Source organism: Argentina silus, assembly GCF_951799395.1.
Source record: "Argentina silus genome assembly, chromosome: X".
Lineage (NCBI taxonomy): Eukaryota > Metazoa > Chordata > Actinopteri > Argentiniformes > Argentinidae > Argentina > Argentina silus.
In genome coordinates, this window is record NC_139653.1 from 40,637,352 (window position 1) to 40,659,854 (window position 22,503).

Sequence of the window (22,503 nt, forward strand, 5' to 3'; positions counted from 1 at the left end):
GGAAATCATGCGTATTATGCGAACTTACTGCCTGTAATAGTGTCCCCTTGTTTTTTCAGGGCTAAGGTCTGATAGTGCTAGGGCCTACATTAAATCTCTGGTGACATTTTGTCTGTTATATTCTCTAAATGTAGCCTCAGTGCTCTCTCTTATTGTTTCAGATGTCCATATAACTAACTGGCCATTTAGGGGAAATACCCATTAGTAGAACATGACTTCTCGTCTTTTCCCCTCATAATAATTCAATTTTTCGGGCGATTAGTGAGTCTCGGCAACGAATCACATTTTGTAATCCAGACTGTAGGCTATGGGAAGAATTTGCATCTGCGTTTACATGTCTGCATAACGTGAGGTTTTAATGTCAATCATAACCTTATTACGCATGGCTCAGTGCTGGAGACGTCCCCTCGAGTGACAATGGTTTACATTCATACTGAATGAAGGAAACGTGCCGAACTCAGAACTGAGCTGCTGTCTTGTTCAGCGATGTGACATATCCACTGTGGTTCTGTGTGTGTAGAATGATGTTAACATGTTAAGCCTGCATTCTATCTCGCATACGTGCGCCTAATCAAAATTCCATCTTTTTGTCTTCCAGAAATTAGCCTTGTTGACAGAGATGATGAAGTAAGTTGGACTAAAATTAAGCCTTATTTTACATATTCCAAAAGTATAAGATTGAAATATGTATTTAACCGGGGGAATAACTATCACAATTGGCAAAATGTGGTCATTTAGGAAACAACCTGTCTCCAATTTATTTCCCTTTTCCCTTTCAGCCCAACGAAGACACAGGGACGCTCAAAGTGGTTCACTTTGGTCTTGTTTGACAATAAGATTTGAATGATGCTCCTTGGCCCAAATGGTTAGGCCTATTCTGTACACATTTTTAAATGCAATGTATTTTGTAAATAATACCTTATCAAGAAATGAATGTTAACTTTGCTAAGATATTGTAGATAGGTGTAGAGAGATGATTGACCAAAAATTCCATATATAGATAAAATGTGAATATGATCAAATGTAAATATTCCACAGAGATAAAATGTGAGTATGCCAAACTCTCCCTTTTTTGTACAATCTTTTATTTTAAATGTTGTTGTTCCATGCTCATAAACTTTTTTACAATTAGTATAGTTAGCATTATTCATTCCTGAAATAAAGTGATATTGACTTAATGAGAGTGGATAGTAAATTTACTGTGCACATTTCTTTTTTACTCACAGAAAATGACTGATGATATAGCTCGGGATCATTATGATGATGATAAGATAAGACATTACAATGCAGTCATACATGCTAATAACAAATTGTATAATTTCCTATGATTGCACATACATACATATATACATCTAATTTCTCTTTTAGGCCCATAGACCTAGACTATATCCCAAAATGTCTTCATAATAAAACAGAGCTGTTTTAACAGTGGGTCTGTTCTTTAAACTCGCTTAAGCATGCTGAAGACATTAAGTGATGTTTGGGTTCTTCATATTATATCTCTGATGACGTTGCATGTATAGGCTTGTGTGTGTGTGTGTGTGTGTGTGTGTGTGTGTGTGTGTGTGTGTGTGTGTGTGTGTGTGTGTGCGTGTGTGTGCGTGTGTGTGCGTGTGTGTGCGTGTGTTTTGGTCGAGATTACAGGCCGCAGTTTTATTCATGAACGGTAGCCAACAAGCGACTTTAAAGCATTGCGCGGAGCCCCTTTCCTGAACAGCAGCCATGGCCGTGTCAGAGCTGTCGACGCGCTGCGCTCGCTACTAATCTGACAGCACCGCGCGAGCCCTAATCCCTCACTGTATCGTAATCTATTTACTTTGCATTCTAAGAGGATTTCCACCCGAAAAATATACAAGAACCGATGCTGGAAATGGACAGAAGATCAGGCAGGATTCTGTTTTGTGTGTGCTTTTTAATGTTTTGTTAGCTTTTAAAAAAATCATTGTACTTTTTGGGAGTCAATCCCTAGGGGAGAGACGGGTGAAAGGAATTACATTAGTGACTGATACTAATACTTCTCATGTAAACATAAAATGTCAAATTCCTTTCGATGATACACTCATGCAGCAGCTGTTTCAAATAAGTGGCATCTGTCACCGCCTTTAGTGTATCTCTTGACATATTTGTAATTCCCAAACCACTACTGTAATATCACATACACTAATTGTATGAGTTGACACCTTAGATAAAACCTGCAAAATTGTCTCACAGCCAAGTAAAAACTCTACACATAGGGGACAGCTTACAGTATATGGTAGCGTTTTATAATAGGCCTACACATGGTTAAATCATGTCATGCATACAAACAAAAAAGTCTTGAAAGCACATAAACTCCCCCTGTAAAAATCACTGCCATCTGAGATGGCTGGGAGAGATAGGCAATTTTAGCATATTCTGGGGCGTGGTGGGGGTGTGAAATGGCCTTGTTAAGGTTTGCAAATGAGTCTAGCCTCCAGTGCTTTGCTATTATTCAGGTTATCTGGCTTTTCCTCTGTGCAACAGCTATTCTACCTTTTTACAGCTCTCTAGCTGCCTCAGGGACAGCTGTTCTTATCAGATTTAATGATGTTTCATTATCTGTGTTTTGTGAGAATACATTTGAATCACTTTGCAGGCATGTTTTTTTGTCAGTGTTAGAATACAGAAGAAGAGGGATGAGCAATGGCATACAGACAGTGTACTGTAGGTGTGATATCCACATTCCCAACTCGTGAACAGACCCCTCGGCCCTTCTTGTAGGTGTGGAAGCATCCGGTAAATAGAGGGGACATGGTAGGGCAAAGGCTATCTTTGCAAGCCTTATAATGTGTCTGTGAAGGCTTCACCAAGGTTTCATAAGATGTACTTCATTTGAGTGTGGTCATAATACCTAGGGATCAGTTGGTATTTTTACACAAATAACCAGGCCTGGAGTTTGCACTTCTGGACTATTCCATTAGGTCCATCGTACCGGGCAAAATCAAGTGCATCTCAAGTATTTGACATCATGTATGTGACCCATGCAGGTATGCAAATAACTGCTTGAGTGGATGGACGATATAATGAAGGTTGAGATGTGAATCGTTCACAACCCGCACATCATTAGTTGAGGGGCCAGAGGAGACATGAGCTGTGACTGTTGGACTTGTGGCTCCAGTTTGAATACCTAAACAACTTGTTTTTTTCTCACTTTTGAGGTAACAACTGATCTGCATGTAATTGAATAAGGGTAGGCAATGCACCCATTCTATTGCTTTCACCACTCCAACTAGGTCAGATCAGTGATAATACCTAGGTCAATGGAACGAGGGAAGAAGGAAGTAAGGATAAATTCTGTGAAGTACTGGATAATGTAAATAATATGTTCATAATTTGGATATATTTCCACCCTACTGTTTTCACTAATCAAATAAGCAGCTATGGAAAGTCAGTGCTGTAGTCTAGGTGTGCACTCGGCTGGGTGAAACCTATGCGAACCCAGGAGGAATGCCATGAATGCACTCAGTGCGTTGTGTCATAGGGGTGAGTAAGCTTCTTTCACCCCGGCAGCACGGCTAGATTGGCGGCTTGGAGTCGGCTGTGCGATCCCCCCCTCACAGGAGCAATGGCCTCTTCACCTCACCTTACACAGTTTGGATGTCTAGAATTCAAAAGAGGTTGCCAGCAGCCCTAGTCAGTTGAATTACACGATTTCTTGTTGTGTGAGATGTTTGTGTTGACTCCAAAGGTCCCAACAATTTTTTTGTGTTTTTCGAAATCTCAATCTATCTTGGGAAAGTGACTGGAAGTGCAAAGTGTGTCCTCAAAAAAGCTGCACCTCAATTTTTACCTCCCACACTGATTATCGTTTTTGATTCCCTTCCCTGACTTCAGTGACACATAAAACAAAAGAAAAAACCTCAACACAAACTCAAGGCCTTGTATCACAAAGCAGAGAAACCGGAGCTGTTACCCCTGACTACACCCATGTTGGTACAGTTGACCCCTGCTTAACCTCTCTGGTAAATGTCCTCCTACAAGGCCACTCCTCTTGCTCCTCGGACCGTCCTATGAACAGATAAGGATGAGGATGTCTGGCGACGGCTGTCAGCCAATAAAAGACCAGGTTTGCTTTGCCCTCCTTCGACTTAGAAGATGAGAAAACAGTCCCAGCATGCAGGCTACGATCTGTGAAACTCAGTGCCAGCCAGATCTCGATCTCAATCTCTCTCTCTCTCTCTCTCTCTCTCACACACACACACACACACACACACACTCAGGGTCTCAGGCACACAAACTCACCCTCTGATATAGATCACATCCATGCATGCAAAAAAGGTCCATGCAGCACAGTTCCAGTTCATTTCCTGGACAAGAGAGTCTGCAAAATGTCAACAGGTATTTGAAATTAACCAACCACACGTTTCACCTGAGCAGAAGGGAGGCCACAGGGTCAACAGTTCACAGTGGGAAATGTGGTGCTTCGATTGCCCTATCGAAGACGCAATCAAGGAGAGGTGCAAGAGGAAGTGTCAAAAAGCCATGGAACCTGTTCTTGATTCAATACAACACCACCATACCACACACATAGGACACCATTATTCCCACAAGCCCAATTGCAAATAAATAAAAAATGATTTCATAAACTGACAATGACTCCTGTTAAGCAGTGTTAGTTGATAGTTTAGGGCTGTGACCATGTTAACACATGACCATAACTAGTTCCTTATTGGCCATCCGAGATGATACAGAAACAATCCCAGCCAAATGTATTGTTCTCACTTGATTTGAATTCCAGGCCTTCCACCAACGCCTAGGACACTGGCAAAACAATACTGACCTCTTGGCTATTAACTAGGGCTTATCCCAGATACATAGTCAAGTTTGAATTGTGCTTTTATTGATGATGATTAGTTACAGATCAGTACTCTTGTGTGGGTACCCCTCTGAAGTATGCAAGCCAGATCCAGGGAGCAATCTGTAATGCTGTATTTGTTTCTGGGTTAAGTATTATCTGTGCACATCACATAATTTACTCACAACGTTTGAGAACCACTGATCTATTAGTGAACAAGTCAATTAATTCAGCTTTCCAGGTTAGCTAATTGGATACACATGACTTATTTGACACAGTATGGCTCCTTCAAACACTCATTTTGCCTATTGATTACTAAAAGTACCATACTATTTATATCATACTGTTTAGTAAAAATGTATGCAGTAAGCAATTCCACTTACTATGCCTAATTCATACTGAGGATGATTTACAGATGTTTATCTGTAACTTAATTATTTCAGAGAAATTGTTTCAATGTTTTCTCAGTTCAATTGAAATTAACACAATACATACATAAAGGCGGACTTTCTAATCTTGCATAACGTACTGAAAAATGTCTGTAGGCCTACTTAATATTGTAGTATGCGCGTTCGGATATGGCCTACCAATAGACCTAAACTGTATATGCGTCTGATTTGTATCAACACGATTATGAAATTCATCTTCACGGTTATTCGTGTCAATACGATTACAAGCTGTCACTAGAACCAATTTTGTTTCGTTATGGGCTAGTTTACTGTTACATTTTGCACAATTGATTTGGCTCATTTCTGGGAACAAAGTTCCATGCCCTCGAAACCGGTAACTAGAACCATTGATGAAACTACTAACCGGTAACTAAAACTATTGATGAAACTACTAACCGGTAACTAAAACTATTGATGAAACTACTAACAGGTGTCATCCTTTCCGTTTCTTCAGCTTAGGTAAACCTAAAATATAGCCCAAGTACCAGAAATAGATTTTTACTGTAGTGAATTTCTTTTTTTTCTGTGCGACACATTAAAAAGAATATCTGCCAGTACTCGAACTAGTATTTTCTTGCTACATACTATGTCAGTGTATGTGTAACGTCAGGTTAGTATTTTTGTTGAAATTGTACACATCAAATACTGGAACATCAAAGCCATCATTGCCAAACTAATGTTTAGTGACCACTGCTAGTTACAGTATCATTTAATGTCTATCATGCAAACATGTTTCATCCAGGCCTATGCTATCTGGAGCTATTTGCATCTTGGAACTTGAGAACAATAGTTGCAAATGTGACAACTCCATGTAATGACAGTGGAGCCATTAAAGTTTTGCATGATGTTGTTTGCAAAGGTTTCGCTCTTTGTATGAAAACAATGAGGACGTATTTAGCAAATATTTTTGGGGCCGGTTTGCCGAATCCCGGACATAGATCAAACCGTTCTAGTGAAAACATTGAAGATGTTCTATGTCGATTCTGCACTGAAAGTATGATTGAGTCCAGAACTAGTCTTAATCTATGTTCAGTTAAAGTTAGTGAGTTAAATGTGTTAAGAACATGGAAATACGTTTTTAATGTGCCAACTCAATGTAGAAAAACTGTCAATAACTTGAATTTGTTCTTGTAGCTCATCAACACGGCGTTTGTATGCTAAATTTGATTCAAGGATGATCAAGTTTCTATATTCTATTGTTGTTCATATTTCATTGTCATTATTGTATTCAACATGTCCAGTCCAGTGGTAATCTGTTCCCTGGTATTTTGCGTGAGAAGTAGAGAGGTTGTAGGCCTATGTATGAACACATGGTCTTGCTTACAACTATCCAATTACATTAATTCGAATCGAAATTTAAGTCTATTTTAGTTTGACATTTGTTTTAGTTACTAAGAAATTATTTAGCCTACCATTTCGCACAATATTTGTATAGGTCTACCACGAATATATAATTGTATGGTTGGATTTTCTCTAATAATTTCATAAATCATGCGTTAAACAAATATGGCCTGTGTGTAAACGAAATGATAAGTTGTCCAATTTTAAATGAATACAGTACTTTCCAATAACTAAATTCAGAGTTGTTTTCATTAGAAAACAATTGAGAACCAAATAAAAGGTTACAGCTGAGCTGATATGTATTTAATGAGCAAATAGGGCTCATTAAAAAAGGCATTATGAACAATGATCTTAGGCTGGTGAATCAGTTCACTAGTGCCAGTCAGGGCTAGCCTATTCCTTCTGTTCTGGCAGTGTTTAGGTACGGGCAGGTGTTTCACTTGAGGGCACGGAGCCACAGAATTGCTTAAACAATTCCCAAGATTGGTTGCAAATGTTTGTTTGATGCAAATTCTACAAATCCGCCCGTGTTTGTGCACACTCGCGGTGCCCCGGACGTCTCAGCGCGCGCATAGCCGAGCAAACATGTTTAATGTTCTCGTTGGCAAGGTATTTATTCAGCTGCCACATAGCCTATTTATAATTAACATTCAGAGTACGCATTGGCGATGATTAAAGACGTGAATGTGGGCTCTGTTGTTTTACTTCTCATAGGGCATTAATTATATCACATATACCATTATGGACCTAGCTCTAAATAAGTTTTTCATGACATCGATATGCTGTTGGGCCACATGATTACCAGGTTTCTTGCAAATATACTGTATGCCTAATGTATAGCCCACATTAAAACATGCATCAAAACCCAAATATTCGAACAAAAACTGTGCCTCGTATCAAGGGAATAGTTTTTAGCCAGTACAATAATGTAATAACCCTCTACCCCAGTGGCAGTCAAATGCCTGCCTTCTCCGCGTGGCCTTCGCTCACTGTTAAAATATGCATGTCTAAACAACCTTGCCAAAGCGTTGCGATTTTACCTCCTTTTAATGGGCTTATGCCTGCGAGCAGCCTCTCACATACTCCCTCTTCACATTTTGACCCGTTAACCTGGCCCCACCTACGTAATTACCGAATCAGAGGCGGTGAAATTCCTCCAGGTTATTTTGGATAAACTGACTCCCGGCGCAACGCGGGGAAATGCCGCGCTGTAGTAATTATCACGCCATTACAGTTGCGCATTCAATTACGCCTCGATCAAATGTGCACGGCTCAATATTCAGGGATTTTTTTTAACGCTGCAGTCAAAAGACAGGTCTCCCTAAAGCAAGAAGTTAAGTTAGTTATCCAATTTGACAGATGATTGAAATGAACACACTCCTAAACGTAAATGTGGGTCTATATGCCTACATGTATTTTCAGCTTGTTTTAATTATTGTCTAATTTCCATTCGCCCCGTTTGACACTTCTTCTGCAAACATATAAAACAAAAGTGTGACTCAATTCAAATGAGAAATAAGATTAATATGAACCGTATTCCCATATGTAGTTCACGTAAGAACATCCCACCTGCAAAAACATTTAAATAAACGTGGACTAGACCTATACTCCACTGCCTCAATTTGAATTCGAGGCACACACAGAATCCACTAGAAAATGAGTTAACTGATCTTTATTGGATGGACATGTATGTAAGGGTGGTCGCCTTAAGATACATTCAACATTTCACTGGTATTTTGGAACTGTAATCCACATTCTCTCAAAGTGATTTGACTCGCACAGTAAGTGCTGCTGTTAAAATACGTCCAATATCACGACTGACAATGCCCAAGTTAGGTCTGTTTGAAAATGTATTACCTTCAAAGAAAACTTGAAGAACCGCAACCTGAACGAGGATCCAATACATTTTTGCATCTAATATTTTAGCATTTCGTTTTTCCATAACATTTCATGTTCCCAAACGTATTTTTTTCTAAGGAAAACAATGCTTATAAAATTGAACTTTGAATACGGCCAATTCGTTCTCTTTGGAATATTTCGAAATATTTACATACAGTTGTTTTCAACATCTTATTAAACAATTTCAAACTCAGAAACACCAACTAAATGTGGTCACTGTAACTGACCCAAATACATATTTACATTTTCAGCTCCTTTACGTAGCTGACTAAAATCTCTTTCATCCTAAAAATAACAAATTTCAGAAATAAAAACTATACACCATTTGATTGGGATGGAGGTAAGCAGCGCACTGTGCGGTCAGTTCCTACATGCGCGCGGACGGGTAATCCTAGTCATTCTAGAGACACGAGCGCATGGCCAGAGCCAGGACGCTGGTGGTCAGCAGTTTGGTTGAATAGTCCAGTGTTAAAGGTCATCCAAGGGCATCTTAAAACAATTCTTCATTGACAAAAGTAAAAACTAACTCTTATTCTTGTCCACAGATCTTGTCCTTGGTTCTCTCTTGAAAGGAACAGTTTTTTTGTTGTTGTTTTTTTTTTTATGTCAAATTGGTGATCATCCCTCAAACTATCTTGTTACAGTACTTTTAAGTCCATATACTCTCTTTTTTTTCTTTAAAATCAACACATTGTTGGGAAAAAAAAACTAAGAAGAAAAAAGAATCACAAGACTTGGAACCTCCAGGAGGCCTGGTCTTTGTAGTCCAAGCAGTCTGATGCATTGAAGTTGAGTTTCCACGAGGAGGCCGTCTGCTCTTTGTAATCCAGGCAGTCGGATGAGTTGAAGGCCAGGCCAGTGCCCCCATAGGCCTGGTGGTGATGGTGGTGGTGGTGGCCTGACGACTGGCTGATGTGGTGGTGTGGGTGGCCTGACATGGAGGAGGCCGTCATGGGGCTGAGCTGATGGGGGTGGTGATGAGAGTGCATGGGGGCCAAGTAGGAGCCGCAGTCCACCCCGCTGAAGTAGGAGCTGGATGGGGTGGGGTAGCCCTGGCCGTAGCCCGCCGTCTGGTTGTAGGACATGGGGTAGGAGGCGGCGGCGGCAGAACTGGAGACAGACCGCTGCATGCAGGAGGTGTTGGAGGGGGGTCCAGGTTCGGGTAGCGGCGCAGAGGCAGGGGCCGGGGCGTTGCCTGGAGAGATAGCGGGGCTCCAGATGGACGACACAGTGCTGATGGAGGTAGAGGTGCTGCTGAGGGCCGCCGCCGCGTGGTTTGTAGAGGAGGAGGATGAGGAGGAGCCGGCACTGGAAACGACCGGCGGGGTGAACTGGCCACTGCTTTCGGAGCCAGTGCTTTCCCTGGCTGGCGATGACTTTTTCTTGGCCGGCCGCGCCTTGGCACTGCTGCCACTCTGTGCCTGCTGCCGGCATTTTGCCCGCCGGTTCTTGAACCACACCTAGAACCAAACCAACCAACAAGGAGAACCAAGAGTTAGCAACCATCACATAAACAAAAGCCTTTCAAACATTTCTAAAGGATAAGTTCACATTGAGGCCACGTAGAACAACATTATGGGGGAAAATTGGGGTTATTAGCCATCAACGTTAATTTCCACCCTGGCCCCAATGCTCACTGTATACCTGCATGGGTCTAATTTCATACCTTGTAGACGCCACTAAGATAACAGGCTATCGAGTTTCTCTTCACAGTAGGGTAACTCAATAGCACCAAGAGTGCAGGCTCATGTAGAGCATTTTGTTTCACACGCATTTTGAGAATAACTAAAATTGCGAGAAGAGCTGCCTTGGTATTTAGCTAATGCCTTTCAAGAACATTTGCTCATAACAGTATAATATGAGAGACTTCAGAGAAAAAGTTTTGCTCAGCGTTATTCTGAATCATATCTCACTGGCTGAATGGTACAGTATGATATGTGGTATCATATTGGATTATCTTAAATAAATCCAAACATATATAGAGATCATCATTCCTTAATAGCAGACAAAGGCCAATGACATCATTAACATGCTACTACTGCCTGGTGACAGTCCAAATGGGTCAATAACTTACTCCCCAAATACTTTGTGGAGGCTTGATTGGCTGCACCATACCCAGTAAAACAATATGAATGGGACGTTTGCTCTAGTACTTTATAGGGAGCACAAGAGGGAGCTTGGGAGGGGGGGACTACTAAGCATCATCAAGGGTGACATGGACTCCACTCATCCTCAGACTAAACTCTGTAGTAACAATGATGTCAAGTTCTCAAACAGTAGCTGTACACCGCCAGAATGACGTGAAAAAAAGGTTATTGACTTATTTACCTGGACCCTGGATTCCGGTAGATTGATTTTCAGTGCGACCTCTTCGCGCATAAATATATCTGGGTATCGAGTTTTAGAAAAGAGCGACTCGAGGATGTCCAACTGCGTGCGCGTGAACGTTGTCCGCTCCCGACGCTGTTTTCTTGGCGTTGCTAAAAGGAAAAAGAAAACATGTATGAAATTATTGGAATTGAAATTAAAATTATTAATATCCACTGATTAAACTGTTTTTTAAGTTGTGTGCACAATTCGAAATTAAGAGTAGTACTAGGGCTTTTTGTAGGCTACATCAGTAGTACATTTAAGGTACACAAAGATTGGCTAACTAATCAGATCTGGATTCTAATGAATTGCATGAAAAAACAGTGGTATTGCCTACCTTTTCTTTTTCGACTAGGTTTCCATGTTGAGTTGTCATGTGGGTCCAGATCCTTCAATTTGACTAGTTTCACTTCATTCTACTTTTATGTTGGAGACTACTCTCTCGTTTTCATAAAAAAAATGCCTAATAGCCCTATAGACAATCCTATAGCCTAATATTTGGCGTAGGCTAATTTAGTCTTCCCCAGGCCTACCCCACATAAACTCCTATTTGCGAACAGGCATATCATAGCCTAGGTTTGGTATACGTTTATCCGGTAGATTTACATTTGGAGAGGTCCGGGTTTCCCCAGGCCGTGGACCGGGTTTTAGCCTACCTGGGTAGCCCACAGACGGGTGCAGCAGGTCCATGGCGGCGCCGCTAAGCCCCAGGCCGTTCATGCCGTAGGGGGGCTGTTTGAGGTATGACATCATGCTAGAGGCAGTCACGGGTCCCCCCAGATCTTGCCAATAGTTCGATTTCCCCCGATGTTGCAGCTTGACGGGAGAGGGACCCGATGTAAGTCACTAAAAAAAGGAAACCATATTTATTTTAATTTTTTAAAAATGAAACACAGGCCTTTGTTCTAAGACAGGAGGCAATGCCACGCATCAGTTGATAAGATGTTTCGTACAAGAGGACACACACATTTGTCTTCATGCAACACTGATTAATTCATAGTGTCGTGCATGGTGTTTATTGTAGGAAAATGGCAACTATTGGCAGTAGATATTAAAATATGTCTAAAATAAGATAAAATTGTTTGTGCATTTTTCCTTCTGTTGAGACGCCTTGCAAATAGAAAACAATTTGTGTATAAAATGTTCAACTAAATATTTTACTATAAAGTTAGACATAATTGTCTCTTTTCCTCACCTCACTTGTATAGTAATAATAATGGTCATTATAATTACATTTTTATGAATTATCATGGGTTATGAACTTCAGAACAGGCCTAGCCCTACTTTTTTAAATTGCGTACATAATAATTGAACTAACCACTCGGGATATTCCATTTCTGACTCGCCAATTAAAACTACAAGTGGTTCTGCAGACTGCGTATTTTTTTCATGAACCCTATGTTTATTTTTGTAATTAAGTGTTAAATGCTGGTGTTCTTTATGTACGTTTATAGTCTTATTTGTATGCATAATAGAAATATAATATTGAACCCCAATATATCATAAATTAGTTCACTGTTAACAATGTTTTGGCCTGGCCTATTTGGGTAGGAGCATATCCCTAATAGGTTAACTCAGAATAGGCTACTTAGTGTGCGCTATACCGGCGTGTGTTATTCAACTTATAAAATGTCTAAATAACGGTTTCATATACATTCAACTTTAATCCATGATTCAATGTCATTACAGGGCAATTAAATCAAGCCGGTGACCCACCAAACTACCCACGGAAATTCTGCGGAATTTAATTCTCCCAACATTGTGTTGTGATATGGAAAACAATATGGACAGATGCTTCAAACTACAGCGCGATGGGCCTTGTTGGGGTTGGGAAGTTTTATTTTGTCCTGCATGCGAGTGTATAGGCCTGATGCTGCGAATATACCCCTTTCTATAACAGTAAATGTTATAAATTAAAATAGAACTCTGCCTTGCCGTCTCGTGACAAATACTTTGCACTTAAATCACACAGTCACTTCCAATATTCCATTAGCTTACCATTATCACAAAAAGTTATGGTGTACTGGATAATACAAAGTAAGTGACATTATTGTGTGGCCTAAAGGTGAAAGCAAATAATATGGTCACACCACTTGATTGTTGTCATTAAAGGCAACATTTTAATTGTCACTTATAATCATCTCAATAAACGGACATGGAGGAAAACTTAAGTTAAAAAGCTAGGAAATTAAATTATAGTGTTAAGGAGCGGAAACTATTCTTTTGACTGTGATACAATCAGGCCCCGTGCTGGGCAAACCAAGCCCCAGGTTTTCTGTGTATTCGGACGGTTCTTAAACTACATTTCCAGCCCTGCAAGACTGATTTGAAAAGGCGAGATCTTCGTGCAAATGAACTCAATTAGAATTTAGATTAGACCTCCAGGGAGCACATTTCAGAAGGGTCCTTATCAGCAAAATAAATTAACAAAAACCAAAACACGCCTCTCCAATTATCTACTAAAGTAGTTGAGACGTTTTAATGGCCAATTGCTCTCCAAAATCGCTTGCCTGAATTGGAATGGAAATATAAAATTATCTACATTCGAAGAAGTTGACTCAATTTTGTCTAATTTAACTTGAAGTTCGCCTGCTCTTCAGGGATTTGCCATGTAGGTATTAATTGATAATTCGTTAAATAGATTCGCCACAGAATTGTAAAATTGAAACGCTTACGCAGCCTACCAAGGAACATTTGTTAGACTTTTTAACACAAGTAAACCTACCGGTATATCAAACCCCTTCTATAATCATCATAGCCTACAAACTAAACTGACATGCAGATTAAAAGGTTCCGTTTCTCAAGGCAGGTCAAACGATATATCGCACAAAGGGCTCGGATACTTTAAACAAAAATTCGAAAAGGTAAAGCAACTTACCTTTTTCTCTCCTTCCTTTCCACAAGTTTCTCTCCTTTAGGAGCCCGATTAGAGGCGAGCCAGATGTAATATTATCCACCAATAGACAAGTCTGGAGGGCAACCCGACTAGAGAACTCAAGAAGCCGACACTCAAAAACAAATGCGGAGAAAACTACGCATTACGGAGAGCTGTAGTTATCAGCAAGCACTTGCCCAGAGCCGTTGATTCACTGTTGTGGTTGTTGAAAGTTTCCGGGTTTTAAAACCAAATAAATTATACTCATTTACTTGGGCTAGTCGTTGTGTCTGTCACTGTGTTAAGGTGATTGCTAATGTAGACGGATGGAGATTGATCACCTTCTCTCTACCCTGCCTCTCTATGAGTGTAGGACACCTGCAGATCCGCCCACTCCATCCAATCGGTGAGCGTCTTCTCTCTGATAGACCGACGGAGCAGCCACTCTGTGATAAGAGTAGCTGTAAGACTCCTCCCCGTCGGTCAAAGACAACACAGACCTGCACCGTACCAGAAAGATCCTAAAAATACGAAAATATTTCAGATAAAGTGATATTTTTCACTGTACGTTCTTCACTATACGTTCTTCAACAAATTACGACGGAGCAGATTAGGCCTTGACAACACCATGAGGCTTTTTTAACTTATAGAGAAAACATAGGACCTAAGGGAAATCATTTGAAGAAATGAATAGCATTATCACTAAAAAATAACAAAATAAGCAATTTGCTACAGATTTATACGGAATGCCGTTTGTAGGCTATCACAATTCACAAAGACAGGCCCAAAATCAGACTGCCGGTCTTGCTGTGCAAATTATGAACAGTAGCATACAAGCAATATCATCAGCTTCTGGTGAACAATTTTCTTAAACTGGAGGGAGAAATTACACTCATCATAATTATATTTTTTTAAAGGCTGATATGATTTAGCCACTACTTTAGATATTTTAGATGTCACAAATGATGCTACTTTTTTTAGTTTTGTTACAAAGACAAAGTGGTTTATATTAGATTATGTATTATATTACATTCGAATAAGAGCACAAAATCAAGTGTAGTTCGATTAAGGGCGTCTGGACCTCGATGTTGTTCAGGTCGTCAATGATCAACAATGTTAAACCGAGTGTTACAGAAGAAACAAAGACGTTTAAACTCCAATTCCGTGGTTAATTTACCAACAACATAGGATGCATTTCGTAAAAGAGAATCTCGATGAGATGGATCATTGTCTGCGGGCACACCAAGCTTTCTGTCATTTAAAAAAAAAAAAGAAATATCTGCTATTCAATACGTTTTGGAATGTCTTTCAATCGTGAATGTGACCAAAAATAAAGGGAAAAAAGTTAAAATGTTCCATTTTCATTTTTATTGTGACCCCGCCTCATGAATATTAATGAGGGCTAATCCCCATTTAGAATTACATTTCAGAACGGTCGGCGTAAAGTTTAATAGGGATAGACCTCAAACTCACAGGGAGAACATGTGAAAAGAATCCAAGAAAAACTCTACCGATCCAGAAAATAAATGAAATCAGCTCATATAAGAGGACGAGAGCCACGGAATCAAACAAAGCAATTTTCAAATCTCACTTTCCCCAAAAGAAATGTCAACAAAATACGGTAACAGAAAATCATGGAGGGCATACTGTTGCCTCAAAGGGTCACGGGGATGCTCGCGGGACGTTAATAAGGCCTAGCTCGGCTCTTTTGTGGATCTCACAAAATCAACTCATTCTAACTGAGGCCCAAGCTGAAAGCGAGCTAATGTTCAAAGCAAGTGACCGCTGTAGGAACGAAATTACATTTTTACTTATATGCAGTATCCAATCAAAGGCTAGGCTTTACGTTCCTCTGTAGATATATAAAGTCATCGACAAGAGCACTTTAGGAAAGAACTGAGATGCCGCTGTAATCCATCAATGGTTGGGAAGACGAAAAGGAACAAAGTTATTTGGGAGTTGTGTGAAGGTCTATACATGCATGATGTTGTGGTCTCGCTTGGGCCACATGTTATTACAACCGGAGTATAAACAGACAGAGCGGGCCCAGGCCTTCACTATGGCCCACCTCACACCAGATTCCATCACCCACTCTTAACACAAACTATTTTCCCAGTAAAATATGCAAAAAGGCCCGGTTTACAAATATGGTACTCACACCACAAAAGAGGCAGTTATTCTGACAATAGGCCCTTCACGCAGATTTATTGTTTTAGGCCTACTCCTGATGTGGTTAAGACCCCAAGATCAACCCCGAACAAGTATCAAGTTATCAAATTGCACCAACCTTTTGTAATAAGAGTATTTTGTCTAATCCCAAATTGCAGTTGAATTTTCTTAATGCTGAGCTCGTAAAGCCTGGGATTAGGAAGCGAGGAGAGGAGGGGGAAAAGTTTTGTCCCTTTAGCCGGCAGGATTTGAGCGGGGCTCTCGGATGTTGTCGGCGCTTATTAAAACGATGATGCATAAAATACGATATCGTAAGAACTCGGTGCGAGAGGGAACGGTAAGGTTCTCCCTTGGTACATTTTTCGAGGCAGGAAGGATATTCAGCGGCCGACCACTGCTCAACACCTGCGAGGTGAGGCCACAAGACATCAAAGTCCAGCCACAATACTCAAGAGATAATCCATTCGCGCTCAAGGATTCTCAGCTCCACACCATGCAAGGGAGCACAAAAACACTTTTTACGCCGCGTGTTTTGAGACTGTCGTTTTTACCCACTGTAAAATATATTTATTATCTTAGACTTTTTGGAGGCTGTGGTTGATTTAGGAACATAACGCGACCATGCATGGTGACTACGCAGGTAAGAAAGTATTCATTCTGATCAGTTCATTTTCTGAGTTTATTAACAATGGAAAATAAAAAATGAACCTTCATAGGTTTATTCAAATGTTCAGTTTAAATAGATTTTTCTCGTCGAGCCTTTCGGTAAAGTGATGGAAATGTAACCATACAAAAAGTAGGCTATCGACCAAATGCGCAAAATATATTCCAGATAGAATTTGTGAGGGTTGAAAAACGTTGATGGGAAAACATTATTTTTGACAAAATGAACAGGCTTATACGCAATATCCACAATAGCATACACACATTTAGTTAAGTTGACTTTACCGTGCATTTAACAACACCTTTATTTCCCTCGATTTCCCAAAGTTTAGGTAATCCCAATAGGTGATTCATGATCAAATGAAATAACTTATTAAAATGTGTTTAATAATCGACGTCGTATAATAAACATGGCCACGGTAACATGGACGTGTACAGGGGGCATATGAAAAATAAAGCCGCCCATCAAGAAAAGATACATGCAGAAATAATTGATGAGTAGTGCATAGTCATTTATAGGCCATCTCAGTTCCATTTAGATCAGACACACCATGATGTAGCCTTGATGCTTACAATTATTACAAACATACCCCGCTCTCGCCGTTGAGAGAGAAAAGCTCTGCGATTTGTTAAGGCAGCAAACAAATTTCCTTCACCGGGGTGTAATCGTTTGTGAACGCCATTATGCGTGCTTTATTCACCAGATTATACCCACCCGTGATAACTGCAGTATAATACAAACTAAAACAAAGCGCCTTGGGGGACATAATATGGATGTACAGCCGGTCCCAAGCAGAGAACCGATCAGCAAATTAATTTGAAAGTATTAGAAAGGCCAGGGAGGACGTCAGCTGTCAAAACCTATTTTCCTTATTTATTCAGGGATGCGAGGGCTGCACCACGACTACACCGCACGGTCGCCGCGCCTCTCCAATTCAACTCCTCTCCACTGCGTAAAACCGGATGACGGACAACATCTGCTCCGTGCAAAGTCATTTTGTCTAATCTCCCTCGGAGGAACGAGCACTCGGCACCGACCGCAAACAAAACTGAACGCAAATACGTGTTTATAAAAAAGCATAAACGCATGGGAATTCGACATGGCGGCGTATAATAATAATCGCTAAACGCGCTCGCTATTGAATGCAGTATATGCACCACTTATAATTTATGTAGGCCTATTGGAGCCAAGCAGACTGGCATTTCAAATTATTTTTGCTGTGTGAAAAACCTGAGAATATACTATCCAAATGGACTTCCTAGTTATACAATTTATGAATGATCTTCTTAATCTACATGGTGTAGTATAAATTATCCTTTAGTAATAAAATAGGAAATTAATGTTAGTTAATGTAAATGTGTAAATTGCAAACAAGTTTAAAACTTTTAAAATAATAAAGTAGGTATGGCTTAACTACAATTCACATATCCATAAGCCCTTAACCATTTGTACAAGATATCCCCCAATTAAAAAAACACGATCAAGTCTACAGTTTATGTGCAAATCTGCACGAATAATGCGTTTCTGAGGCCCACGACTCAACTTTGTGAGTAACCTCTAGACTACTGCAGGTCATCAAAAACACAGTGCAGACAGTTGTGTGGAGTATGAAATCATAGGGACTTTATTGAAGACTTGTGTTATGACACTGGAATAAATAAACAGGTAAATGTTCACACATAAAGACAGCTGCACCGGATGTGGAACCAAGAGATGCGCGCATGAAAGCTATTTCACTTCAGTATACAATAAATATAAACAAAGTCCTTGAGCAAATGCACATGACTCTGATGGTAGTTCATTTACAAGTAGCTCTTATAGGACTAACGGCAATAAATAATATTTCTGTTTTCAACTGCATGAATCCCGGAAAAAGGGGTTTTGTAAGCTATTCGTCAGAGCAGTGATGAAAATATACAACATGACAGTTAAACACAACCCATCTCGCCCCCTCCTCTATTACCTGCTTCACCCCCCTCGCCGAGCCAGCTCTGAAATGTTTGGTAAACCGCATTCGAGCGAAAAATAAGTAAAACAACAGTTTATGTTTATGAATTGCATTGCGTTGCCCTCTTAAGATATTTTACAAGTAAAAACATTAAAGTGAAGTAATCAAAAGGTACATAGTCAAGTAATGAACATATCTTGAAAAGACTGATAATCGTGGTAACTCGTTTTCCCTCTTTCTTTTTTTTTTTTTTTTTTTTAAAGTTAAACTGAAATGTCAATCGATATCCCCTTCAATGACGAAAAGATCCCCAATTAAACAACTTGTGCTGTACCTCAAACCATTACAAACGAATCTCTCCTCAACATTGAAAACTCATTCAGACAGAGAAGGCTGTGTGCTTCTGAAATAAACGTCTCAGGTTAAAATTCAAAAGTCATTGGATACAATATATTATTACCTCAGAATCAGTACATGGTTATTTGAATCCTCTGATAGGTTCGCATGGGGCTGTATATGTCATATATATATTTATATTAAATACAAGTACCTTGCTTGGTAAAGCTAACAAAACAAAATGAAAATATAGTATATGAGAGGAACACATTTTCTTGTCAGTATAAACATGGTGCAAGGCATCACAGGGTTCACATTAGAATCCCTTTAGCAGTAAATCTCTCACAGCCCTTGACCAAAAATAACAGGATTTTCAGGGTTCAAATAAATGTCATACAGGTTTTTTGAATAATAGAATGTAATATTAATACAATTGATATAATAATAACAATGATGATAATAATAATAATAATAATACAACTCTCATATCTTCCAAACATTGCTTTTTGTTTGTTTGTTGTAAAATGACAATCATTGAAGGACACATTTTTCCTCTTTCTTGGCCATCTTGCCTTTGTTCTGTTCCAGCGTTCTCTCCAGGTGCTCATCCTCCTCCTCCGCCCTGTGGACACAGCATAGGTCAGAGGTCAGGCTAAGGCATGAAGGGGGGGGACAGGACGGAGGAACGACAAGGGGGGACAGGTATACTGAGGGTACCACCACAGCAACCATTGCTATGCCACCTGTGGAGTGGTGGCGCGCCAGGAGCACCACTTTGACCTTTCACCCTCTGGCACCCCATTGGCTAAGGATAATGGCAGTCATCTGATGGTGAACCTCTCTGACTCCCACCCCAATGCAGGTCCATAACTACCACACACCCAGGATGGCTGGACTGTTGTGCTGTCATGGATGCCTGTTAGGTGCCATTTCTAGTAGTGTGCATGGAAAATGCGAAACCCATTTGTTCGACACCTATAGATGCCCCATAGGGATGGCACCAGCCCCCAGTGAACCTATATCGCACTCTTCTAAGTTCAGTCTACTTTTCTCTAAAATGGCCTTTTCCAAACCACAGAGACTCAACAGTCCCCTTCCATGCTGCCTACCCAGCATGCTTTGCTGCTGACGTGTGGGGATGGATGCTGACTTACTGTTTCTCCTGGGCGTCAAGGTCCCTGACCAGTGCGTCGCGTTTGTTCACCAGTATGACCAGTTCATCCAGCAGAAGCTGCTCCCTCCTCTTCTGAGCCTCTGTCTTCTGCCAATCTGGGGAAGGGAAGGAGAAAAAAGACCCCTGGTTAACATCAGGATGTAATGGATGTTCATACTGCACACCTGTGCCATGAGTGGACTACAAAGGGAGTGGCCAACATATGGATGGACACACAGACATAAGGACTACAAACAGACATAAGGACTACAGTTTCTCATAAGAATGGACAGTTCCTAACTTGGATGGCTAGGTGACGTGGATGGCCAGGTCCTCATAACGGTCCTCACAGACACACTTGAACAGCTACAGTCAGTCACTGGCTCCATGCCACCTGCAGGACTGTCCAGGCCATGAGGCAAGTGGTCCTTATCAAACCACAAATCTAATGTCCCTTGTTCATACTGTTAGATCATTGTAACTACATGGATGGTGGAAATTACTGAAATGTTATGATTAGTGTTTAAGGGAGCCCAGTCAGTCAGCACCCACTCTGATGTCACTAGTAGATGTTTTCTATGTACGGAATGTGCACTGAGTGGTAGGGAACAGCCTTTAGTTAAAACTGCTGAGGGATGCATAGTGCTGAGCTGGCATGAGTGTGTCAATGAAGGGAAGACCAATAGTTGTACAGATACACACACGTGTAGGCCTAACCTTTTGACCAGGTCATCTTTGTCAAAGTAGAATGAGTTCACAATAACCTCCCAGGTGAAAAGAAAGAAAGGTAAATAAATACATTGATAAACAAACAACCCCCCTGACTCTTCTACTTCAGTTCAGCCAAGCCCATCCAGGAAGGGGTCCCACAGGGGCCAGATGGGACCCCATTCCAAATCCCTTCTCCACCTCCCATGGGGGAATGCTGCCCGCGGGAGAGCCCTCTCTCTGGGGCTCAGATATCCGCCCGGCGCCCCTTGCTCCAGATACACTCAACACCAGGGCGCCAACCCCACGTACCATAGCAGCATAGATTAGCCTGCAGTCACAGCCCGGGGGAAGCCAGGATATCCACTGCTACTTCTTCCCTACACTGTGACAACATGTCCCCCTAGCAACCCCTAAAACACACTCCAATTCAGAGCAATCAAACACAGGTGTACGAACGTGGAGTCATATGGCCCATAGCACGTTTTAATCCCCCCCCCCCCCCCCCCCATCAATATTTAACAACCTATTGATTCGAGAAGAAAAGGAATGTTGTAAAATGTCAGTCCCAAAATAAGTGTGCTTTATTAAAAATAAATATTTCCCCCTCTCGTTTGGTCAAATTGCGCCAGTCGGGTGTGTGTGTGTGTCACGCTGGGCCCTGTGTGTTTGTCCTGAAAGGTCTGCTCTCTCTTCATTGGCCCAGCCATCCTTTGAAGTTGACCACAGAGCGAAATGAGCACAGTCCCAATATTTGGCCTGCTTCTCTCTCTTTCTTTCTCTCCCTCTCTTTCTTTCTCAGGGAACCAAATTACTCTCTTCTTCTGAGAGTTGTCATTAGCCTCTGCTGGGATTAATACCTAAAATATGCCAAAAATGTCAAACCTTGTTTTTGATGTTTTTTTTCAAGAAAAAAGAACAGAAGAAAAAAGCAACAATAGTCCTGTACATTACAGAGATGGATTGTTGTGCAAAGTCCTAAAGAGGGTGATACTGCTCACCAAACTAACATGATGGTGAGTTTTTAGCATAAAGACAAACTTTTTATTTAGGAGACTCTTAGTGCATGTCTTTCCCTATTCCCCTCCATCATAACTCCAGTATCCCACAATTCCCTTTCCACAAAGGCTTGCCCAGAGGGGAAGGGCACAATCCACAACACCCCCCCCCCCCCCTCACACACACCTCTGAGATGTATGAAAATGCCCCTCTACCCCCTCCCCTCTTTTTTTTTTTCTCTCTCTCTTTCTCTCTCTCCATGCACATCCAAGCCAAAAAGCCAAAGTTCTGCCCGGCCAGGAGGAGGCCGAGGGGAAGCATGCAGCTGTCAATCACCCGTCACACGGTCCCGCCCCCCTCATTAAGTAGGTAAACAATAAAGAGGAGCGATGAGAGACATGGCTGAGCAAACGAGAGCAGGGCTGGGTGGGTAACCAGACACCCGCGGAAAAAACCCAGCCCCACAGCCACTCACGGAAGTCACCGCCTCCCTAGACCCGAAAGAGGGAGGGGAGGGAGAGAGAGAGAAAGGAAGAAAAAAGGCTGGTGTAAAGAGTGTGTGCAATCCTTTTGGATTACCCCCCTTCTCTCTCTCTCTCTCTCTCTCTCTCTCTCTCTCTCTCTCTCTCTCTCTCTCTCTCTCTCTCTCTCTCTCTCTCTCTCTCTCTCTCTCTCTCTCTCTCTCTCTCTCTCTCTCTCTCTCTCTCAACCCTGGGCAATCACGTTAAAACTCACATGGTTTGGTGCTTATTCAGATAACCCTACCAGTGCACACCAAT

The 22,503-nt window shown here is 41.1% G+C and overlaps 3 protein-coding genes across 3 annotated transcripts in view; 1 reads left to right on the forward strand and 2 right to left on the reverse strand.

Moving 5' to 3' along the window:
* wdpcp (WD repeat containing planar cell polarity effector) overlaps window positions 1-1,103 on the forward strand; it is a 61,796-nt gene extending 60,693 nt beyond the window's left edge. Inside the window, exons 17-18 of the mRNA XM_083695504.1 lie at window positions 599-627; window positions 780-1,103. Of these exons, the coding sequence (XP_083551630.1) occupies window positions 599-627; window positions 780-830 (80 nt within the window). The 3' untranslated portion in view covers window positions 831-1,103. The remainder of the gene's footprint in view (window positions 1-598; window positions 628-779) is intronic.
* Window positions 1,104-9,227: 8,124 nt separating this feature from the next.
* otx1 (orthodenticle homeobox 1) lies at window positions 9,228-11,628 on the reverse strand (the record flags this gene model as incomplete). The annotated part of the gene is made up of 3 exons (XM_083695487.1): window positions 11,529-11,628; window positions 10,831-10,982; window positions 9,228-9,962 (listed from the first exon to the last, which is right to left on the reverse strand). The coding sequence occupies exons 1-3, from the start codon at window positions 11,623-11,625 to the stop codon at window positions 9,228-9,230; spliced, it is 984 nt and encodes a 327-aa protein (XP_083551613.1). The 5' UTR covers window positions 11,626-11,628.
* Window positions 11,629-18,689: 7,061 nt separating this feature from the next.
* The window catches only part of ehbp1 (EH domain binding protein 1), a 125,596-nt gene continuing 121,782 nt past the window's right edge, over window positions 18,690-22,503 (reverse strand). Inside the window, exons 23-24 of the mRNA XM_083694728.1 lie at window positions 20,019-20,133; window positions 18,690-19,486 (exon numbers count right to left, since the gene is read on the reverse strand). Of these exons, the coding sequence (XP_083550854.1) occupies window positions 19,396-19,486; window positions 20,019-20,133 (206 nt within the window). The 3' untranslated portion in view covers window positions 18,690-19,395. The remainder of the gene's footprint in view (window positions 19,487-20,018; window positions 20,134-22,503) is intronic.